At 38.2% G+C, this 22212-nt stretch overlaps 2 protein-coding genes across 4 annotated transcripts in view; one reads left to right on the forward strand and one right to left on the reverse strand.

Moving 5' to 3' along the window:
• LOC135107042 (dual specificity tyrosine-phosphorylation-regulated kinase 1A-like) overlaps positions 1-14172 on the forward strand; it is a 36861-nt gene extending 22689 nt beyond the window's left edge. Inside the window, 4 exon segments of the mRNA XM_064016632.1 lie at positions 3867-4153; positions 5162-5308; positions 5997-6432; positions 8039-14172. Of these exon segments, the coding sequence (XP_063872702.1) occupies positions 3867-4153; positions 5162-5308; positions 5997-6432; positions 8039-8814 (1646 nt within the window). The 3' untranslated portion in view covers positions 8815-14172.
• A 4026-nt stretch (positions 14173-18198) lies between these two features.
• Positions 18199-22212, reverse strand: part of LOC135107043 (adenylate kinase isoenzyme 1-like) — a 17625-nt gene continuing 13611 nt past the window's right edge. For all 3 annotated transcript variants that reach the window (XM_064016635.1, XM_064016634.1, XM_064016633.1), the window contains exons 2-5: positions 21872-21944; positions 21045-21208; positions 19980-20096; positions 18199-19519 (exon numbers count right to left, since the gene is read on the reverse strand). In XM_064016635.1, coding sequence (XP_063872705.1) covers positions 19268-19519; positions 19980-20096; positions 21045-21208; positions 21872-21944 — 606 coding nt within the window. In that variant the 3' untranslated portion in view covers positions 18199-19267. The remainder of the gene's footprint in view (positions 19520-19979; positions 20097-21044; positions 21209-21871; positions 21945-22212) is intronic.

Here is a 22212-nt window from a genome sequence, read left to right on the forward strand (position 1 = left end):
ACCAACATACGCATAGGCAGTCTTTATTGCAAAACTTAAATATTAGTGAAATGGATTTGCCCAACAGCTATACATAGGATTAATCCATCTATAGGAGACACCAGTTCCCAAGTTGGACTCTCCCTAAGGAGGCAGCTTTGAAGGATGGCTTGGTTACTGTAATTGTCCCAAAACTATTCATTATTTCCTGAGAAGGTTTCATGGTCAAATGTAACTGGCCCTATATTGTTTCTACAATCTGTGGCATATTGGAAAAAAATATTTCCAGCAACATTGCTTGCTAATATTCCATATGGTATTAGTTGGATGGAACATTATTCCAAAAACCAAAACTCTGCCATAAATTATTTCATGCTTTTGGACTTCTTTCTTCTTATAAACTCTTTGCTATCACAGTTTCCCTGTCATTGATATTCTTTCTAATGGTGCCTGTGATGCCTCCTCTTGTCTTGACTTTTAGAAGACATTCAATAGGATTGATTTGTATGATTTGTATGATTTGTATGATTTGTATGATTGATTTGTATGACACTATTTATTTTATTTTTTTTATTAACACAAGTTTCCTATCAATTTTCTTTGTCCATAACTACCATGCATTTTTCAGTATTGCACTAATGCTAACTTAATTAAGAAATCAGACTATTTCTCATATATAATATCATGACACCTTTCTTTCCAGTCATGAATTTCTCGTGCATTATTTTAGTTTTCATTTTTTGTCAGGTATTCCCGTAATCCGTTGTTATAAGAGTTTGTAGTTTCCTAAATTAACGATGTGATTGAGTATTTGGAATTTAGTGCTCAATTTTTGTAGTTAGTATTTTAAGAATTTTAAATTGTTTGGATGGGATTTATGGCTGTTCTGGTACTCATCTTAAAGAGCACCATTGTCTTAAGAAACTCATGCTGACAGTTAAATCCTATCCCTGGGACTTATTTGTGTGGATATATTGATTATTATTTGTTATGGTCCCAATTTGCATGGTTTTAAATATTCTGTGTTGGCATGCATGGATTAGTGATGTACAACTATGCTGCATTGTACTATATGCATGGCATTGAACCCTATGACATAGTTGCTCTTTCATGTTAATGTGCAATTTCTAATTGAACTCATACTTTTTATGTTGTTATTTTATTGGTAATTTGGTGTGGATTATACTGTAGAATCTTTGTGTACTGAAGGTTATTTTTTTAATTCTACATTTGTCACATACATAATAACTTGAAGGGGAGAAATATCAGAACTCTTGAACATACAGGAAAATCAAACATATTTTTGGGTTAGGGATTAATATTTTTTGAGAAAAATTAACCCCTCAGAAGTAATTACCAGTTTGTTTTGGAATGTTACTGCATTTTGTAGTTAAGTACTATTCAGGCTCTAATTTATGTTTTATGTTTATGTCATCATTATGAAAAGCAGGTTTCATGTTCTTATAGCTCAGCTTTAATTATCTGATGGCAGCTTGTCATGGTGTCCAGTTACACGATACTGCTTTGAGTTTACCATCTGTGATATGCATGCACACTTGGCTGGCTTGGAAGTATATTGCCACTTTATTCCCTCTGTTGTTATGGTGAGAGGACCAACAATCCCCTCTTCTTTTCATAAAAGAGATGAAATGGGAGATCTGCAAACCCATCCTTTATTCATGAAAGAGATAAAGTGAGAGAACTAGCAACCCATAACCCTGTACATTTATTTCTATGATGAGAATAGGCATTATGTTAATGGCTGTCTCTCTTTGAGGGGAGTCAGGCAGATATGTAGACTGTCAAGCCTTTTTCTACCTTGTATAGCCACATACCCTTTTAGGATGTTGGATACAAAAAGTTTAGTAGATCACTTATGCTACTAAGTGATGCATATAACTATAGCTGGTCAGAATACGAGTAACAAAAATGCTTATGATAATCGATAACTTGCGATAAATTTATCACCCAATAACTGATAACCAGTAAATCAATAAATCCAAAATTCCAGTACTAGCAATAATGATATTGATATTTGAAATAAAAAATTGACAAATCCAAATATATATTTTGATCTTTATCATAGAAAACTTGAAAATTTTATGGAAAACCTTTAAATTCAAAGTTTATCCTGTCACTTCACTTATGAAAAGCACCGTTTTAAGTGAACTAACTACATTTGATTTTGAAAGTTTAAAACTTCAACATGCTCATGTTCCAAAAAACTAAAATTATTGATTACTGCTAGTTTGGAATCCAAAGTATCAGTGACACCAATGAAAACATAACACAGGAAAAATAATTATCAGATAACTGCTAACCAGATATCATTATTGTGATGAATTATCACAATAAAGCATATAACCATTAGGTTGTTGTGATAAATTATTACAATAACACATATAACCATTAGGTTTTTGTTGAGCATAGATTAACTGATGATACATAGGAAGCTCAGTGTTAATACTGTAATACCTGCAAAACATGTGTAAGAAACAGGTCAGAATATAGAAGTGTTTGTGTTGTCATAATGGAAGACATTTCATTGCAAAACAAATGAGCTTATGACAGTTGTATTATGGGTACATCCCCTGTAAGATTTTTCCATATGCCAGTATATTTCCACTACTATAAATTATATTGCATGTACAGCTGCATACACACTTTCTTGAACTGTAAATGTCTTTTGCATGAACCATGTTGACTTGCAGAAAATTCTCTCTCTCTCTCTCTCTCTCTCTCTCTCTCTCTCTCTCTCTCTCTCTCTCTCTCTCTCTCTCTCTCTCTCTCTCTCTCTCTCTCTCTCTCTCTCTCTCTCTCTCTCTCTCTCTCCTCTCTCTCTCTCTCTCTCTCTCTAATCTGTTTTGCACAGTTACTCATAGAGCTGCCCAAATTATCCCTTTATAAGAAAGAAAGCAAACTTGGAATCTTGCCTGAATAAATTGTCTCGTGTGACATGCCTTACTGTCCCTAAGTTTAATATATGCTTACACCTATCAGCACTGAGGTGTACCACAGCTGACAGTAAGTGACAGTAATTCCATCACTGAAAGGAATATTTTAAGTTTGCTGCTCTTGGCAAATTATACCCTCAATAATCTCTCTTTCTTTAATTATGTTTCATCTCCACTACTCGCCTTCAGAATTGTCAGTTTACATTTTACACTGTAAATCCACTATCTTGCTACATAGACTAGGTCATATATAATATCATAGTTGTAGGAGTTTCCAGAAATTGGATCAATTAACTTTTTATGCACCACCTGTTAAGCTTTTGGTAGTTTCATTTGCCTAGGCAAGAGATCACATTTGTTCACTCTGTATATTTGTCTGAGAATAAGAAGATAGTCTCTCTCTCTCTCTCTCTCTCTCTCTCTCTCTCTCTCTCTCTCTCTCTCTCTCTCTCTCTCTCTCTCTCTCTCTCTCTCTCTCTCTCTCTCTCTCTCTCTCTCTCTCTCTCTCTCCTAGAAATTTGGTGATTCCAAATCATTGATTTTCAAATTGTGTGTATGTGTGTGAATGTGAACAAGAAAGAGAGAGAATGTATCCATGTGAGTACACTTGTTAGTGTGGATGTGGGCATGTGTGTGACTGTGTGCATGAATGCATGCTTCTGTGGCTGTGTGTAAGTGTGGTGTATTTGTTGTAAGGTAAAATGAAATAAGGTAGAATTAATTTCACGACTCTTGTAAAATATAATATAATATATATATATATATATATATATATATATATATATATATATATATATATATATATATATATATATATATATATATATTTATTTATTTATTTATTTATTTATTTATTTATTTATTTATTTATTTATTTATTTATTTATTTATATATATATATATGTATATATATTGCATTCCCTTTTGTTTCAGTGCGGTTGAAACGACATTTCATGTGGAGGAATCATCTGTGTTTGGTCTTCGAACTGCTGTCCTACAACCTCTATGATCTGCTGCGCAACACCAACTTCAGAGGAGTCTCTCTCAATTTGACTAGAAAATTTGCCCAGCAGCTCTGCACTGCCCTTTTGTTTCTCTCCACTCCAGAGCTACAGATTATACACTGTGATCTCAAGCCTGAAAATATCTTACTTTGTAACCCTAAAAGAAGTGCCATCAAAATTGTGGACTTTGGCAGCTCTTGTCAGATGGGACAGAGGGTAAGTACCATGTTACGCTTATAATCAGATGTTTTAGGACTGATTTGGGAATTGCTGATTGAACTTTCCATACCTTGTCATCTCCTTGTTCCATATTTTATAATGTTTTATTGCTTTTATGAAGCTAACACAGAGACTTGTTGCATATACTCTAATTAAGATAAGCCAATTAAAATTATGTTGTTACCTAGATAAAGGTAATAATTACATTCATAATTAGAACTGTTGTAGAGACTTAAAAGCTGAGACTCGTTATGTTAGGCTGCTACTCAAGCGTTTGTTACAGTAATTGTATCTGTGAATTCAATACCAGATTAGTTATTTGGCTCACAACAGGAGAGCATTGAAGCACTTGAATGTTAAAATTTGTTAGCATTGATCTGAGCTCTCACATTAGTGCACTTATATATTTAACCATGATTTTTCTTTTGTTTGGTATCTTTGGTATTGGGTAGTAAAATCAGAATTGCAGTATTTACCAACCTGATATTAAATTCTTTTTCTTCTTTTACACCTTGGCTGTGTCAAAGATTTCTGTCATAAAGAATGAACTAAAAGTCACTTGTAAAATTATTGGTTTTTAGACGTGTTGTTTTCTGCTAACCTTAAGTGATATTCATTGTGTCATGCTCTTTAATAACTTTGCCATGTGAAATATTTTTCTCAGTAGGAAATATTTATGACAGCTCGCAGGAGTTAAGTAAGTGGTGTCTCAAAATTGCTAGGGCAGCTGTTACTAGTATAATATTCAGAAAAGTTTATATTTTATGCCTTGTATGCAAGCGAATCTTATGAGACCTGTACTGAACTGCAGTTTTACTTTGCATTTATTGTATGTTGTTGATGGTGTTCACCAAGGCTTCATTTTCGGCATTAGTTTAAGGTACTAAAATAACAAATTGTTCTCACATGATGTTTCAACCAAAAAGTGTTGCAATTATTCTACAAATGTGGGAGAATTTTCTTTACTAATATAATTCATGACTTATGTATGATCATTAATTTCAGATATATCAGTACATTCAGTCAAGGTTCTACCGCTCTCCTGAAGTGTTGTTAGGCATCCCATACAATATGGCAATTGACATGTGGAGCCTTGGCTGCATACTGGTGGAGATGCACACAGGAGAACCTCTATTTTCAGGGGCCAATGAGGTAAGACATTCATTTATACCTTTTCTTTGTCTCTCATGTCTCAGAAGGACAGTTGCAACAGAGATTTGCTCCTGTCCATATGCTTCATCTTTGCACACAGCAGCACTTCTCTGTTACATGTGGCTATTTTTACAGCTTGTAGAGGAGTTTATAAGAGAAGAAATACAGAAATCTGGTTCAGTTATAAATTGCATTCCAATTGGAATTACTCTTTCACATTTTTCCTCAAGTCACTTGTGCATGATGACCAGATGTTTCCTTCTTTCCATCTAACCCAAAAATCAGTCTTAACTAAAGAAATGCACCTTTAGAGTGTCACTTAGTGTGACAGTTGATAGTAGTGATGTTTGTGGGCATTATGGTTGGAGTGTATTCATTCGGCTATTATTGTACGTGAAGTTTATCTTCTCACCATGCTTGCATTTCAGTTTACTATGTCTTGGCATCAAACTGATACACTCATTGCCATTCTCTCTCTCTCAGTTCTTCAGAAGTTCCCTGGTCTGTTGTCTAGGAATGAACTGCACATCCATATAATTGTTATCTCTTTCCACTTCAGCCTGTGGTGACCATCTTCCTCATTGCCATCCAAGATCGCTGATATATATCAATGTATTCCATAGCATTTAATATTGCAGCACATTATAATTATATTCTATATTGTTTTTATTAATTTATTTATTTTTAGGTGGATCAGATGAACAAAATAGTGGAAGTACTTGGTATGCCTCCCAAGCATATTCTTGATATGGCTACTAAGGCTAGAAGGTACTTCGACAAGTTGCCAGATGGGACGTACATTCTCAAGAAGCCCAAGGATGGCAAGAAATATAAACCACCCATGAGCCGGAAGTTACGGGACATAATAGGAGTGGAGAGTGGTGGGCCAGGTGGCCGCCGCCTAAATGAACAAGGTCACTCAGTGTCTGACTATCTAAAGTTTGAGGATCTGATTAAAAAGATGTTGGACTATGACCCTAAGACAAGAATCACCCCTTACTATGGTCTACAGCACAATTTCTTCAAGCGAACAAGTGATGAGTCCACTAACACCAGTAATTCCACAAGCCCAGCAATTGAGCATACAGTAGCTTCTCCCATCAATCATTCTACGTCACAGCCTGGTTAGTATGTGATATTTTATTAGTTTTAATTTTTGTTCATTGAAGTTAAAAATGTAAAGGCATCATCACAGGTATTCAGGAATTTTAAACAAAATAAGAATGCGCTGATATGGAAGATAATGACGTTAAAAAATTAAGGGACCATTTGTCAACAGTGAAAGTACTAATAAAGATTCACCAAGGATGTAGGAGGATTTTGAAGGGCTGTAGAATTAATATAACAGTTGACTATGATAGTTTCATTAGGTATAGGAGTTAGAAATTTGAAGATTGAGAAAAGTAAGGATACTGATTTAAGAGAAATATTGAAAGCCTCAAATAAAAGTGTGGAATCTCACCAGAGATGGATAGGATTATATCAGAATTTTCAGTGCCAACCACTCTTTCCTTGATGTACAGACTTGGAGTTCCTTTTATTTTTTGGGTTGTGGCAATGTGTAGTACTGTGAAGTTCTCTGATTCTCACTCCCTATAGAGTAAACTTAGACCTGTCAGGTGTCCTACAGTTGTCAAGTACAATAAATATTACCTTGGTATAGGAAATATCAGATGAAATTAATCCCTTAAGAATGAACAAGCCTTGCGTTTGGCAAGCTTTAGATCATTATCATTATAAATGGGGAAGTTTCTTAAATGCATTGAAAAGTTGTTGGAATTTGTTACTAACTTAATTAAAAGCATTTAATTGTTTATTTAAGTACAGTACAGGACATCTTTAGTGGGCTACAGTGAAGGTCCACATTGCCCACATTGGGGTGGCAACCTCCACACACTCCACTACTAACTGGACTGGGCTCACTGTTTATGAATTGTTATATGTGCAAGAGGAGTGAGTTTGAAGCAGATTACCAATTTGGCTGTGAAGGAGACTGATAGTAGTGGTGGTGATGGTGGTGCAGGCACACTGATAACTGACTTTTTCAGTTTACTTTATTCAAAGTATTTAATAATCACCAAAAAGGACATCACTCAAGGACATCCCACAACACTGAACATAATGGAATGTCATTGAGGTTGTAAGAAGAAATAGAGATGAGAGGGTGTGCAGTGACATTATTGTCACTGCCAACCCGAAGTCCTTGGACAGTGTCTGTATTTGCATTACTCTAGCCCATTGCATTGCTCTTAAGTATGATATAACACTGAAAGCTTCCATGAATGCTGGCATAGTGTGATGGAATTGATGATGGCAGATAAACCTTAGCATGGAGGATAAAAGGAGCCAAACATGAAGCTGACAGGGCAGCAGCAGATAAAGACAGTGGCAAACAGTGACCATTCACAGGCCCACATCAGCACCCACAAACTGGTGCTGTGCAATCTTTCTCATGTATTTAATAATAATGATTGATAGTGACTATGAATTAATGGAGGATGCTGACCATGTGGCCAACACAACTAATGAGTTTGACTGTCATTTGTAGGAGAGGAGTGAGAATGAAAGGAACAGATAGGTCACTGCATGGCTAGGAATGGATGGGAAGGGTCAGGAGAAAATGTCCTTCAATACCAACACTCATGTCATCCACACACCCTACCAAATAAAGGAAGAAACTAAAGAAACTTTTTGCCAATCAGTTATGTTAATGAATTATTTCTTTTTCAGTGGCAGTTTCAGGTCGTGCCCGGTCAGATCCATCGCACCACCACACTCATACGGGGCACTCTCACAGTACCATGGACTGTGAGGTCTTTGGTCATCATGCAGCTCACCCACCACACCCTGCCCACCACCCTCGCCATGTTCACCCCCACCATGCACACCGTTGTCGACCCCCGGACCCCCGTCCACCAGACAGTGCTGGGCGGCCACAGCCTCAGGCTGCAGGCTCAAGCACTACGACAGCTGCTGGAGGCTCCCTTCCACCTACTGCAGTGTATGCTGCTCATCCATATTTACCAGTGGCTCTAGACTGTACCCAAACTGGTTCTGTTAATCTACCCCTGGCACCAAGCAGTGGCAGTAGTGCTTCAGGTCCTCCATCGGCTCCCTACCATTACTCTGGCCTCCCAACTTTCCCACCTGCTGCATCCAGTAGTAGTGGCAGCAGTGGAGGGCAGGCTGGTGTTGTAGGATATGGGTATCCAGGTGGCTCCTTGCTACCTGTAGTCTCTGGAGGCCCAGGAGTTATGTATGAGGGAGCGCGACCACCAGGGGGACAACTAGAGCAACCACAACCACTGTCATTGTCACAATCTGGAGCAGCAGCATCAACTGGAACATCAACAGGAGGAGGAGCAACTGCAGCAACATCAGCACGGGGGGGGCACAGACAGAGTGGCAGTGGTGGTACAGGAAGTGGTGGGGCTCCAGGAGGGTCAGGTACTGGGGGTGAGGACAGCCCTATGGTGGTACAACACAGCCCCCTAACAAGTCATTAACGGCTGGGCTCACCTAGCAACCTGCTCAACAGTGTACTGTGAACATTGGGCAGCCAAGCCCGGAACAGTGAGACTGAGGAGAGCCTGGCCAGTGAGCGCTAGGCCAGTGGCCACACTGTGGTGCAGGACCGTGTGTGCCTGTGTGATGTGAGCCTGTAACACCCAGAGTGGAGGCTGGTGGGACCCCACCCACATTCCGACCCAGCTGCCTGGCCCCTCTCTCTCTGCTGGCGCTGCTTTTATCTTGTTATTTATTACTCGCTGGTAAGGAGGGACTGGCCGTAGGCTGCCTTGCATGCTGGCTGCTGGGCTGCCTGGGGGCCAGGCTAGCTGTGTTGGCTAATCCAGTCTCAGGAACTCCCTCCCCCACCGCCACCACTACCACATATATACAACAGTGACTTACCCTCAAACCCACACTTAATGTACCACCACCACTACCACCAGTCCATCAAAACATTCATCATTACTGTTTGTATTATGGATGGATGCACCACTTGTGTTGCAGACAGCTTTCTTACTTTGATCTTATGAAAATTTATCCTAAATGAATTTGGATGTTTACACTTAATACTTGGTGATATCTTTTCTCTAACAGTTGTCATCTTCACACCTGGTTCATATACCATTAATGCAATACTTCCCTTTAGACTTCACCCTTGCCCAGACACCTGTCAACACCATACACCATCTGCCCCTCACTCTTGACATTGGTACAGAGCTTATTTGAGAAACAGGAACACTGACCTACACCCAGCTGGGGTACCAAATACACCTGCACACCAAGTTAGTGATTAAATGACTACAGCAAATAATTGCTCCACCCAGTTGGTGCATCACATCAGCAACACCTGCCTAACACTCATCACCTGTGCAGCAGACAACTTCACACCCAGCTTGTGGCCAGCTGGAAAATGCTCAGTCTGATAGCAGCTTTTAGCAAGTGTAGATTATATTCCATTCTGTAACTCAAAACCATAACTATCAAAATATTGTCATAAAGCAGTTTACACTTATCAACCAATTCTATTGAATTTCTGTCTCTCCTAATGCCCTGTTAACATCATACCAAAGACCTCACAATACCTTCATTCCTTTAGTGTTTCCTTGCCTTTGTCTGGCTGTTTGTGTGATTTGGGGGACTCACCATTGGGTTATCATTTGTGACCATTCTTCATTCTTTGAGTTTTATTTCTCAAAAGTATTTGCTCATATTTTAACTTTGCTTTTAATTAGATCTTAAGTTTTGAAGTTAATATTTCTGTGACATCAGCTTCGTTATTTTAAACAATCTGAAGATCTTTAAATTAGTTGTATCTTTACTCTGTTAATTTTGTTGTGCAGTTGCTTGGTTGAAAGTTGATCACTTTATTGAATTAGTTTATTAAATAATGAATAATAATAAGTCTGGAAAAAAATTAATGTTGTTAAGAAAAAAAAGTAAAGAATAGTTTTTGCATAAGAATTTAAGTAATATAAAGTGCTATTTTATGCTTAAATGCTTATGTTTTACCATAGATTTGTATCATAGACCAAGAAGCTTGGTGTTTGAAGACTTCTCCTAAAGAAGGAAAGCATTAAGTATAAAAATAAAAGTGTTTTCATATGATATTCATAACTTAATTTGGTGAATAGCAACCATTAGAATATGATCACACTAATGAAAGCCAGGGTGAACCCAGTGTTTGACTTGAGTTAATGTAATGTGTTCAGATTTTTCTACCTTATGTTGTTGTGTCTTCAAGTGTTTTCTATCTTTTTTTTTTTTTCTTCTTTTTTTCTGTAGTGTTTTTATTATAGGGCATTTATTTTCTGAGTTTTTTAAAATTCTATAAAAGGAATGTTTGCATGAGTTTCATTTTTAGTTATTCTCAATTGGATGTTCACTTCAAAAAGCAGCCCCACTGATGTGTCAATGTAAGGTCTGAATGAACAAAATTTAATGCATTTTATGTGGAAAGTGTGACAGGTGAATAAGGCACTTATTCTTTAATTTATATTATTGTGTACATTTGCTCATAGTAGCATACCCTTTTTTGTGAACGCAGAGCTCACTCACAGTCAGTGTGCGCGGTCCATGATGTGTACATAGTCTAGTGGCTGTATGGAGACAGGGGGGGTAGGTCAGTGTCAGGCAGAAGGTGAGGTTGAAAGTTTTCTGGATTATCAAATCAAATAGTTTATGACATTTGAGATGGGATATTTTAACCCTTTTGAAAATCCATGAAACTGGTGAGCTGCCTTAGACCAGTTTTGTAAAGCAAGCAATGATGTAAATGTAATTAGGTTTGAATTTAAAACCGACCCAGAACAGAACTTTTACATGGAGAGGCTGTCCTCCTACCACATGACCTCAGTGCTCAGTGGCTTGGGGCTGCTCTTAAGGATGGGACATCACTTACCCAGTCCCACCATCCATTGTGCTGTGTTGTGCCACTATGGTGATTTATCTTGGCCAGTAGCAATGCAGAGGCCTCATAAAATACAACTTTGGCATGGATTTTGCTCATCTTGCAAGGAATTTTGCAGACAAGTAGTTTTATGAAGGACTTGATTTGTTATCACTGCTTTGTTTGCCCACAGATCATCTATTTATTTTCTCTTATCTGAACATAAAATTTTTGTATAATTTTATCTTTAAAATGTGAATACACAATTGTTACAGTTTTTTTATCTAATGAAAATTAGGAAGGTTTTAATGTTTCATTATAATTTGTTTTAGTTTTTAAACATAGCTCTTCACATTCATGTCCCAAAATTGTCCGAAGTAAGGTATTATACTGAAGAGTTATTCCTGTTTGTATAGCCCCTCATGGGTACCAGTAGTTGACACTCCTGCCACAGCTATATTGCTACACCTGTTTTATACAGGATCTGGTCTTCAGTAATTCCCTCAAATTGTGAAGTTTTGTTTCTGGATTTTATTAGTCCAAAGTAATATAGTGACCTGAAACAGTATTACTGGTTTTCAATCTCCAAGATTTTTCCTTGCCTCTTAAATTTTTCATCATGAATTGAAAAAGTTTATTTCATTTTCACATACAATGTCCTGAAATGTATTAGCTACTGGGAATTCCGATAGTAAATGCTACCAGTATCACATAGGCCATTGGTTATCTTATACCATGGATATTTATATGTCAAAGGTTCTTCATTGGCCTCTGACTGTTATATGCTATTGCTGATGGTGCATTGTTCCAGCAGAACACAGTACTGGCAGCCCCTTCCCTGAGAAGCCCACTCAATGGCCACGATGTAACCCAAGGCAAATTGTCACCGCAGTTATATGCAAAGCAAGACTTTGAATTTAATGTTTTGGGGGGGAATATCTAATCAAAAATATTCAAGCCAAAGTTATCACATAATCACAAGAAAGGTTTAAGATATTAAGCTAGTAGTACAATATGTAATGGAGACCAGATTATTGCCACGCTCCACTCAGAAAATATTTTTTGCCCACTCTACCATAATTATAATATTAAGTCTGGGAGATTTAGAATATAAGGTACCACATGAAGAGTACCATGATTCCTCAGTATCTAGTCAGGGAGGGAGGATGAGGCTGGAAATGTGTGGCCATTGGGTGACTTCAGGTTGGTAAGGGAAAGCTCTCATTGGCTCGTAGACCTGTGGTGCTCCATAGAGTGCGAGGTGCCGCCGCCCTCAGGAACATTCTCCTAATCTGTGTCATTGTCAGTTATCATGGATTAGACACATTTGGAATGGGACTTTTTGAGAAACAGAAAAATGTCGTTATCAGTGTAACTCATGATGACTGACACTGCCACTTGTGCAACGGGCAAGGTATATAGTCCAGTGCCAAAAACCAAGGAAAACATTTAGTTTTATAACGGTTCTTGATATAGGAATGGCACGAGACAGGGTTTTCCTTGTACTGGAGGCTGGTAGTACCTTAGTGTGTGGCATGAGCCATGAACTGGGCACTTACACATTGTTGGCAAAAATTGTTGTTGGGGTTTTGAGATCTAGTCTATGTTGTCTAATTATATTTCCATTAATGTCAGAATATATCAGTCTTGGAAGAAAAGTAAGTGAAAGTGCTGACATCAGAGATATTTACAAGTTGTGGCATATGACTTCCAGGTTCACCGTACTTTTCTCCAAATATGAAATTGCCCTGCATGTAATAATATTTTGAAAGCTCTCAATTCTAATCTGCCCCAATTGATAGGAATATCATCAACATGCAAAGATCTCTTTACCCCTGTTGTATTGTGATGCATTTTTCTCTGCGTGTGATCCTGTTAAAGTGGTCTGTGTGATGACGGATAGTGATGATGAGTGAATCTTTCAAAAACAGGTCAAAATGATTTCATAGATCTTAACCGACTTGTATAAATAAATAAAGCTCCTTGCTGTGCATTTGCTCATAGCTGGGGGGGAAATGTTAGTTTATAATCATAAGTTGTAGTCTTCATAATTTATACATACAGAGATAAATCATTGGAGTAGAACATTAGCTGTAGGGTCATAAACAAATTTGCCGAGATATTGAGACAATGACAGAGCCTTGCATATCAGCTGCATTGTGGTAGTTTTCATTATCATGTCAGACTAGTGATAGATGCTGTGTGAACATCCCAATTACCAATTATTTGTTAAAATATTTGGTGTTGAAAAGTAATGTAAGGAAAATCTGTGATTAATGTTCTCATTTTTAAGTCCGTTACATAGTTTATTTTTGTTTTTATTGGCTAATGTATACAATCATTAGTGTAGATTTTATGGTCAGAAGTACTATCACATTTCAATTCCTGCTTTTACCTGATTTTACTGTAGATTAAAAAGAGTTGCAGTCAGGAATGAATAGGCAAGAGGTATGTGGCTGACATACAAGGCTCGGCTCTCATAGCAACAGTCCCCTACCTGCCTGACCAACCCTCGTATCACCACCTCACAGAATCTAGAATCTGAGAGAGAGAGAGAGAGAGAGAGAGAGAGAGAGAGAGAGAGAGAGAGAGAGAGAGAGAGAGAGAGAATGAATGAGTGAATGAATGAATGAGAGAGAGAGAGAGAGAGAGAGAGAGAGAACGGTGCTCAAAATAATTTAAAGGAAGAACAAACATTTGGCGGTCAGGGAGAAGTCTAGGCATATGTGTTGAGCAAACGTGTACATGAGGGTTGGAAGGGCAGTAGCTGCTTCCCCATTGGCTTGCCCAGGTCCCCAGAAGGGTCCTTGCTGCTGACTCTTGGACCAACAAGGTCAACTTGCTATTGCAACTGACCAAACCTGTGGTCTGACGCCGCTATACCCGTTGCTACCCGTCTCCTAGACACAACTAGAACAAAAACAAATGTCTGCAACTTTGTTATTAAAAAATAAAATGATACTAATGATGCAATCTATCAAGTCCTTATGAATGTTTATTAGATATTAGGAATTGCCTTTCTAAGCCTTTTTACATTGTGCTTTGTAATTATTTCACGTCTGAGATGACTGTGGTGTAGACATTTTTGCAAACAATCATAACATGAAGTAATTCAGTACTACCTTGCTTACTGCTGTACGCCCTATTAATTTTTTTGTATTGGGTTATGAATATTTTTGTGTATTTCCAAAGGATCCAACAGATTTCCAGTCCTCTGTGTGGAACATGCTCATTAGTTACTACTACTACTATTATTACAACTAGAAAAACGCTCACAGTATAACCTTAGCATTGAAACAAAATCTTAAACTAATCATTTTTTTTTTTTTACTTTTGCCAAAACCAACTACTTATTGGGCTTTTCCTTTCCATCCCCAATATTTTGTGCCCTTGGCTTGTCTCGCTCAAAAAAGTAAAAAGGCATATTGTACGTTTCATATTAATGCTATTACAGGACAGCGAATTTCCCAAAGCCCAAGACAAGAAGGTTCATCAGCATTATCATCAAAAGCCTGCAGGTGAGAGGCCTCTTCCAACTATACACAAGTCCATTGCATTTTGCTCTAGTAAGTTATCCTATTTATCTCCAATTTGTTATGTTTTGGGGAGATTTGATTATCTAACCATCATTCAGTGCGATATGCAATAATTCACTGCACTAAAAGAGATGTATGGAATCTTTTTAAAATCTGTAAGAAATATACGAATAAAACAAAATAGATTTTGCAATTTCTGGCCAGTGCAATGTTTGGAGATGTCAATAGAACAAGAAAACATGTCTCAGAGTGGCTTGTAATTAAGGAACGATGTGGCAAATAGCAGTGAAAGGATTTTATCACGTGTCGGCAGAGGTTTGCACACCTTGACATGAGGGAATCACAGGGGCTGCCACGTGTGGGTTTGATGGCTTTTTGCAGGTTCCCTATTGCTATTTTCTAATGTTCTAAGCCCACTTTCAGCCCACTTTCAGAAGAAAAAAAAAATGTTATGATAATTAATGACTTCCCTTTATGCTCAATATTTTCATCCCTTCCCCAGCTAACTTCCAGAAGTTAAAGCTTCGAGGTGAAGAAAAATGTCATGTGTACATTCCTTCTCATTCATATTTTTATTTCCCCTTGAAAGAAACAGTATAACTACACCAGTTATATAATTCAACATTTTCAAGCAGGAAATGGCAAGTAACGTGTGATTATTGGCTCTCTCTCTCTCTCTCTCTCTCCGAAAAAAAAAAAAATCGAAAGACATGAAAGTAAATTGTGGACCATTGTTCTTTATCACCGGTCTTTTATTAATTAGGCAGGAGGGGAGTGGGGAAGACCTTAGTGAATATGCCTGCATGGACAATTTGCCGGGACAATTTGCCCTGTCCTTGTCTGGCAACGTGACTTTAATCCACTGCCAGGAAACAACAAGGAGGCTACTCAGCTTACCTTGGCTGTGAGAGAAGCTAGTGTTTAATTTCAGGTATTGTCGTGGGTGTGCTCCAATTACAAGAGTGCAAGTGCTTCCAAAGTAGGAGATTTACCAAATAACTATGAAAATGTTCGAATGCATAAAATAAGAACAAGGACTGTCATATCATCAGACGTACGGATTGAGTATATTAGGCAAAAGATCAATAAGTAAAATAAAATGAAAATGAAAGAAAGAAATATGATAGTAAAATAAGGTAAAATAAATGAATAAATAAAATCGTTCATATAAACATTGGGTTATTTATATAAGATTTTTTTTTTTTTTTCATTCTTACGGCAGTCGGTGAAGCGTCATTGGTTACTGAGGAGTCAATGAGGCGAGTTTTATGTGATTACGTCAGAGCTCCACTAATGGCATGGAAGTATTCACTCCTTGTTTCATGAGGTCAGTAACTAGTCGTTTCTACGTGAATACCTTTAGTAATATGAACGGAGAGAGAATTTCAGTCTGCTTAGTGTGTGTGTGTGTGTGTATGTATGGTGTGTGTTAGACAGCTACTTCCGCATATTCTGTACAAGCTGGTGTGTAATTTCGTTTCTGGATGTGTGCTTATTAAAAGTATTCTGATATTCTATTAATATTCAAAGTTTGTGTTCTGCTGTGAATATAATTGAATACTAGGCTGCAGGCGATTTCCAAACCTTACTAATTGCATACGTATTATTATTATTATTATTATTATTATTATTATTATTATTATTATTATTATTATTATTATTATTATCATTAACTTCATAGTTAGTCATACTTCGTGTGATCACTTCTACCTGACTACCAAGCGCTCTGATCGAAACTTGGTACACCTCATGCCGCCATGACGAGTCTGAGCAGGAGGGTGCCCCGTGCATTACTTCCAGGTTGGAGGACCGCCTTCTTCTCTGACAGGGGCAAGGCGAGTCTGACACAGGCTGAGCGGATTATATATATATATATATATATATATATATATATATATATATATATATATATATATATATATATATATATATATATATATATATATATATATATATATATATATATAATTTATTATTATTATTATTTCTATTTATTTATTTTTTTTTATCAGTTACAGAGTATAGTCCAGAATTCAGGTCATTATGACGGTAATTTCTTCAGATTTTATGCTTCCATCACGATCCTGAGAGAGAGAGAGAGAGAGAGAGAGAGAGAGAGAGAGAGAGAGAGAGAGGTGATTTCCCATTCTGTAAAACTTCAAGCTGTGCTTGTTACTGAGCTTTTTTGCTGATGCATTCGGTCGCTGCTGTGCCTTTGGGAGCGCTGTTACATCCATGTATAATACAGTAGTACATGCAACGCCACACTGGCACTGCACAGCAACACTCACGCAACGCTGCACGCACGCTCGATATGGGAGGTGAGGTGTGCGCGCTACGCCGACACCGCACATCACAAGACTTAGAGGCTGAGACAGCACGTATTTCAAATTCAGGAAATGTGTTGGGGTCGCTGATGCTTCTTACCTTGAACGATGTTTGTTTGTTTTATTTTTCTTTAATTTGTTTCGCCATAATATAAGTAATCAAAACATTTATATCAAATGTTGGTAAGAGTGTAATTTGGAATAAAGATAACCTCTCAAATACAGACATGCGAAAGAAGAGCAAGAAATTCCCTAAGGTGTGCAAGGGCAGGAAACCGTCGCTTTGGATAGAACTGTATATGTATGTTTTTTTTTTTTTTTTTATTATTATTAAGTTTATTATATTTGTTCTTCTGTTCATTTTAATCATGTATTTTATTAATCTATAATACGTATTTAGTTGTCTAACTATTTTCCTTATTCATCTGTTTGTTTATTAATCTTATTTATCTATTTATTCATTCGTTCATTCATCCATTTGCTTATTCACTTTTTTTAATAATGCTGCTTTATTTGTTTATTCTGTTTTGTTTTATTCTTTTATTTGTATCAAACTTATTTATGTATTTATCTATCCATGTTTCTTATTAATTCGTTCATTTACTGATCTATCTTTCTAGGTAGTGCATTATGAGTAAACATCACACGTCTCATTTCACGGTATTCAAGCTTCTATCACTTATTGCTGGAATGAAACACGAACACTTTTATTCCATTATCCTACAAGAAAGTCACGAATTTTTTTTTATTTTTTTCTTTCCTCTCGTACAGTATTATAGAGGCTTGTAAAGACGGTGACCTTCACAATAATCTGTTCATAAAAATCTTGCTATCTAATTTACTTGCCACCTTTACATTAGTCTCTCTCTCTCTCTCTCTCTCTCTCTCTCTCTCTCTCTCTCTCTCTCTCTCTCTCTCTCTCTTAGGTTAGTTACTTTTATTGTGCATGTAGTTTCATTACGTTATGCAAAATTTTATTGGAATAATTCATTGGTGAACTTCTTTATATCCCTCCATCCTTTCCCCCCTCCACCCACCTCTCCCCGCCATCCATCGCTCCTCGGATCAGTCACTCACCTCTCACTTGCTCACCTCAGACGGCGTGAAGGTTTTTAAATAATTCACCAGACAGCAGGAGTATCGTCATTTTTATTTGAGTGTCGTAAAATATTTAGAGTAATATTAACGAGCCGAGTTACGAAATAACGATACGCTGGGAGAGAGAGAGAGAGAGAGAGAGAGAGAGAGAGAGAGAGAGAGAGAGAGAGAGAGAGAGAGAGAGAGAGAGAGAGGGGGGGGGAGGAGAAAGGTGGAAGTTAGGAAGCTATTCTTTGTCTTTTCATGTGTATGCGATCGACTGTATGTATTATTTGCATAGTGTGTGTGTGTGTGTGTATGTGTGTGTGTGTGTGTGTATGTTGTGTGTGTGTGTTCACGGAAGACTTCCAACAATAAATAACGGCGAAACCGTCGAATCTATGCACTACACGAAAAGAATAATAAATAAAAAAAAAATATATATAAAAAAAAGAGCACCGATGAGTGATTCTTGATATATCGGACTCTTACTAACCGTGACGTCATACCCACGTGACTGAGAGGACGTCCAATCAGAGCATGTGGTTTCATTAAGTAGTAAAGGTGAAGGCCGCGACTTTGTGAGGAATCAAGCACTTATTATAAGAGACAGTTCATCACCTCAAACAGCTTCGTGAAGGCCAACAGGTCTATAGCTGTTTGTTCTTCCTTCCTGTACTCGATTCACCAAAGATTCTTGAGAAAACAGAAATCATCCGGGAAAAAAAATGTTGAGAAAGATTCATACGTGGGTTATTATCATTATTATTATTATTCAAAGGAAAGAAAGTTGAAAGGCATAACCAACATTCTCGAATATCACAAGTACGCAGTTTGTTCTACGTATTCCCGCTCCTTCCTTTTATTCAGCGTCTGAGATGCGAGTATCATCTATACAAACTCTCTCTCTCTCTCTCTCTCTCTCTCTCTCTCTCTCTCTCTCTCTCTCTCTCTCTCTCTCTCTCACACACACACACACATACACACACACAGCCATATCACACTGACCGCCATCCTTCCCATTTCACTAATTCAACCATTATGCCTCGAATTCAACCGGTATGCGTTTTCCTTTAACCATCTTCGCGTCGGTAAACCGGGACAAGCTACACCGTACGCTTATTTAGATTGCGTCGAGTGACTTCTTAACCTCCGCGAACACTTCATCGGGAGAGGCAAGGGCGACTATGGTGCTGCACTTGTCCTTATAGTATTCGATGACAGGCTCGGAGTGCTTGTGGAAGGTGGCCAGGCGTTTCTTGATGGTCTCCTCGTTGTCATCCACGCGCCCAGAGGTCTTGGCACGGTGCAGGAGACGCTGTACCATCACCTCGTCTGGGACTTCGAAGTATAAGACCTTGGTGCACGGCAGGATCTGTGAGGAAAGGAGAAGTCTGAAGTATCGGCAACAACAATTTGCGATACAGAAACATGAAACACTTATGTTCGCACTTCGAGTAGTTTTGGTATGACACGTGTTTTTGAAGGTGTTTTTACGGCAAGATCTATGAGAACGGAAAGAGTTTGAAATTTTAGTAATAATTCCAACCTCTGTCCGCATCTCGACTATATTCAAAAGGCTCTAATTGAAGTGACATGTGTTTTAAAGTTATTTTTACGGTTATAATGACAAATTAGCAAGATTTTTTTTACATTATTAACAGGAGAAACACTCTTGAGAACCCGGCTGTGGCTGTGGCCTTTGAAAATAGTCGTGGTGAGAAAGCAAACCGTTTCAAATACGGGTCATGGAATGGCGAAACTGCGTATAATGTCACAAAATAAACAAACCTACACACACACACAAACACACACACACACACACACACACTTACGTTTTGTTCAAACTGGACGCCCTGGGCCTGTTCGCGAGGGTACCCATCAATGAGGAAACCCTTTGAGGTAGACACGCGCTTCAGCATAGCCTCCGCCAGCAGGTCCAACACCACTTCCTGTAAGAGCGAAGAGGTTTAATTAATAAGTGAAAGTAATAATGGTTTAGTTTTCATCACGTTAACAATTACTGGTGATGCAGATTGTTTACTACTTCTATTACTACTTCTACTACTACTACTACTGCTACTACTACTACTACTACTACTACTACTACTACTACTACTACTACTACTGCTGTTGCTACTGTTGTTACTACTGGTGTTGCTATGGCTGTAGCTGCTGCTTATTACTGTCTTAATTTAACCACTTCCTATTCCTCGCCCTCGCCCTCGCCTTCCTCTTCCTACTACTACTACTACTACTACTACTACTACTACTACTACTACTACTACTACTACTACTACTACTACTATTACTACTACTACTACTACTACTACTATTATTATCACTACTTCTACTACTACTACTACTGCTATTATTTTTCCGACTACTAAGGAAAAGAACAAACTATTGCTTAACATTAATAAACATACGAACAACTGTGGGAGCGAGTGTACGTACATACTTGTGTGTGTGTGTGTGTGTGTGTGTGTGTGTGTGTGTGTGTGTGTGTGTGTGTGTGTGTGTGTGTGTGTGTGTGTGTGTGTGTGTGTGTGTGTGTTACGGTTTAACCTTAATGCACATGGATGGAAGCTTTCATTTATAGGATATGCCATAATCAAAATTTATTAAGAAAAGTTCTTGGTAAATTTAGTTTGCTTAGTTTGGGAGAAAAAGTTGCGAGAAAACTACAGCCAACATCACCACCATCACTGCCACCACCACCTTCTCCTCTTCCTCCTCCTCCTCCTACTACTACTATTACTACTATTCACTACAAGTATTACATTACCACCACCTTAACTATGCACTTACTTCTTGGCTCCCCCACACACATACGACAATCACAACTACAATCACTACCATCACGCAATTCCCAAGCACAGCCACCCTGCCATACTCACGAGGGGGACGAGATCACCCTTCTCCATGATAGCGTTGAGGGCCTTGCCGCGCTCCGACCCTGAGCTGACCTCATCTCGCAACAGGTCGCCAGATGAGAGATGAGTGAATCCATATTGCTTGACGATCTTCTCACATTGCGTGCCCTTACCGCATCCGGGGCCACCTGGTGCGAAGGTGAACATAAGAACATGAAGGATATGAGAACATAAGGGAAGCTGCAAGAAACAATCAAGTGGCAGTCCTTGCATGAATCGTAAGTATTTATTTCCACCTCTTATCCTCATCCATGGATTTATCTAATATTCTTTTAAAGTTCCCGAATGACTCAGTACTAACAACTTGATTACTGAGTGTATATAATTCGTCTGCTACTATATTTGAGAACTAATTCCTTTCTCTCTCTCTCTCTCTCTCTCTCTCTCTCTCTCTCTCTCTCTCTCTCTCTCTCTCTCTCTCTCTCTCTCTCTCTCTCTTTAATCTAGCTTTAAAAAGGTTGAATCCAATTGGAGGTTAGGAAAACACTAGACTGACTGATTAATATATGGACTGATTTAAATTTTGGCGCAGAAAAAATCACGTTTTGCATGTTATATTAAGTGTATTCATTCTTGCATTTCCTGTCGACCCTCACTCCCTCTCCAAGAAATCCCTCTCACTTCCTCTTCCTGTCATTTTTTTCACTCCTCGTCATTCCTCACTTCCTCTCCCTGTCACCCCACACTTCCTCTTACTGTTGTCCCTCTCTCCCTCTCCTTATCATATCCCTGACTTCCTCTACCGTCCCTCACCCATGCACTCATCTCATTCACTTCACTCACTCACTCACCCAAGACGAAGATGACTGGCAGCTTGGCATCTCGCAGGGGAGCCAAGTCGAGCTGTTTCCTTTCAACAGCAGCCTGCAGAAGACCACATCAGTTAATACACGGTGCAGCAAAACCTCTATGACTAAACACAACTCTTGCACTGTTGATCTTAAGCATGCTACCGTTCTTTATATTTGTCGGACGCTGTAATGATGTGTGTGATGTTTCTCTGTCTCACTCATCATCCGAAGTACTCTGATTAATCATAGTTATGGATTGAGCTGTGACATGTGGGGGTTTCATTAGTTTTCGAGCAATGCGAAGTGGAATTTTCATGGTTTCTGATGTGTTTATGTAGCAT

The sequence above is a fragment of the Scylla paramamosain genome, chromosome 14, assembly GCF_035594125.1.
Source record: "Scylla paramamosain isolate STU-SP2022 chromosome 14, ASM3559412v1, whole genome shotgun sequence".
Taxonomy (NCBI): Eukaryota; Metazoa; Arthropoda; class Malacostraca; order Decapoda; family Portunidae; genus Scylla; species Scylla paramamosain.